This window comes from Chlamydotis macqueenii, chromosome 27 (genome assembly GCF_036417535.1).
Source record: "Chlamydotis macqueenii isolate bChlMac1 chromosome 27, bChlMac1.mat, whole genome shotgun sequence".
Lineage (NCBI taxonomy): Eukaryota > Metazoa > Chordata > Aves > Otidiformes > Otididae > Chlamydotis > Chlamydotis macqueenii.
The window spans coordinates 5,571,780-5,572,347 of NC_141582.1; the positions used below are offsets into that span (position 1 = coordinate 5,571,780).

A 568-nucleotide genomic window follows, 5' to 3' on the forward strand; every position below is an offset into this window, starting at 1 on the left:
GGGAGGAGGGCTGGCAAGGGGTTGTGGGGGGGGGGATCCCGGGGTCTGGGGTCTTTTTTGGGGGGGGGATTTGGGTACCCCCGACCTGGGGGGATTTGGGATAAAAGGGTCTCAGGGTAGGGGGGGTCTGGTTTATGGGGCCCTTGGACACACACGGGGTGGGGGACAAGGGGTCCCGAGGCGCCCAGCCCGGGGTGGGGGGCGTGCAGATGGGGACCCGAAGGGGAGGGGGCGAGGCATGGGGGTGCCCGGGGGCGGGGAATCCCAGCCGGAGGAGGCGGGGGAGGGGGCGGCGGGGGCTGTCCCGGGCTGGTGCCTCCCCCGGCCCGGCGGCGCCTCCTCCCGCCCCCCCGCGCCCGCACCACCCCCCCCCCCCTTCCCCTCCCCGCGCCAGGCGGAGCCGGAGCCGTGCGGAGCCGGTAACCGGTAACCGGGGCGGCTTCACTGCGGCGCGGCGGCAGCATGGCCACCACCGTGCCCTGCACCCGCTTCACCGACGAGTACCAGCTCTACGAGGAGATCGGCAAGTAAGGACCCCCCCCGGCCCGGACCCCCCCGGCCCGGACCA

At 75.2% G+C, this 568-nt stretch overlaps 1 protein-coding gene across 1 annotated transcript in view; it reads left to right on the forward strand.

Moving 5' to 3' along the window:
* Positions 1 to 462: 462 nt before the first annotated feature.
* CAMK2B (calcium/calmodulin dependent protein kinase II beta) overlaps positions 463 to 568 on the forward strand; it is a 5,447-nt gene continuing 5,341 nt past the window's right edge. The window contains exon 1 of the mRNA XM_086767734.1: positions 463 to 527. Coding sequence (XP_086623860.1) covers positions 463 to 527 — 65 coding nt within the window. The remainder of the gene's footprint in view (positions 528 to 568) is intronic.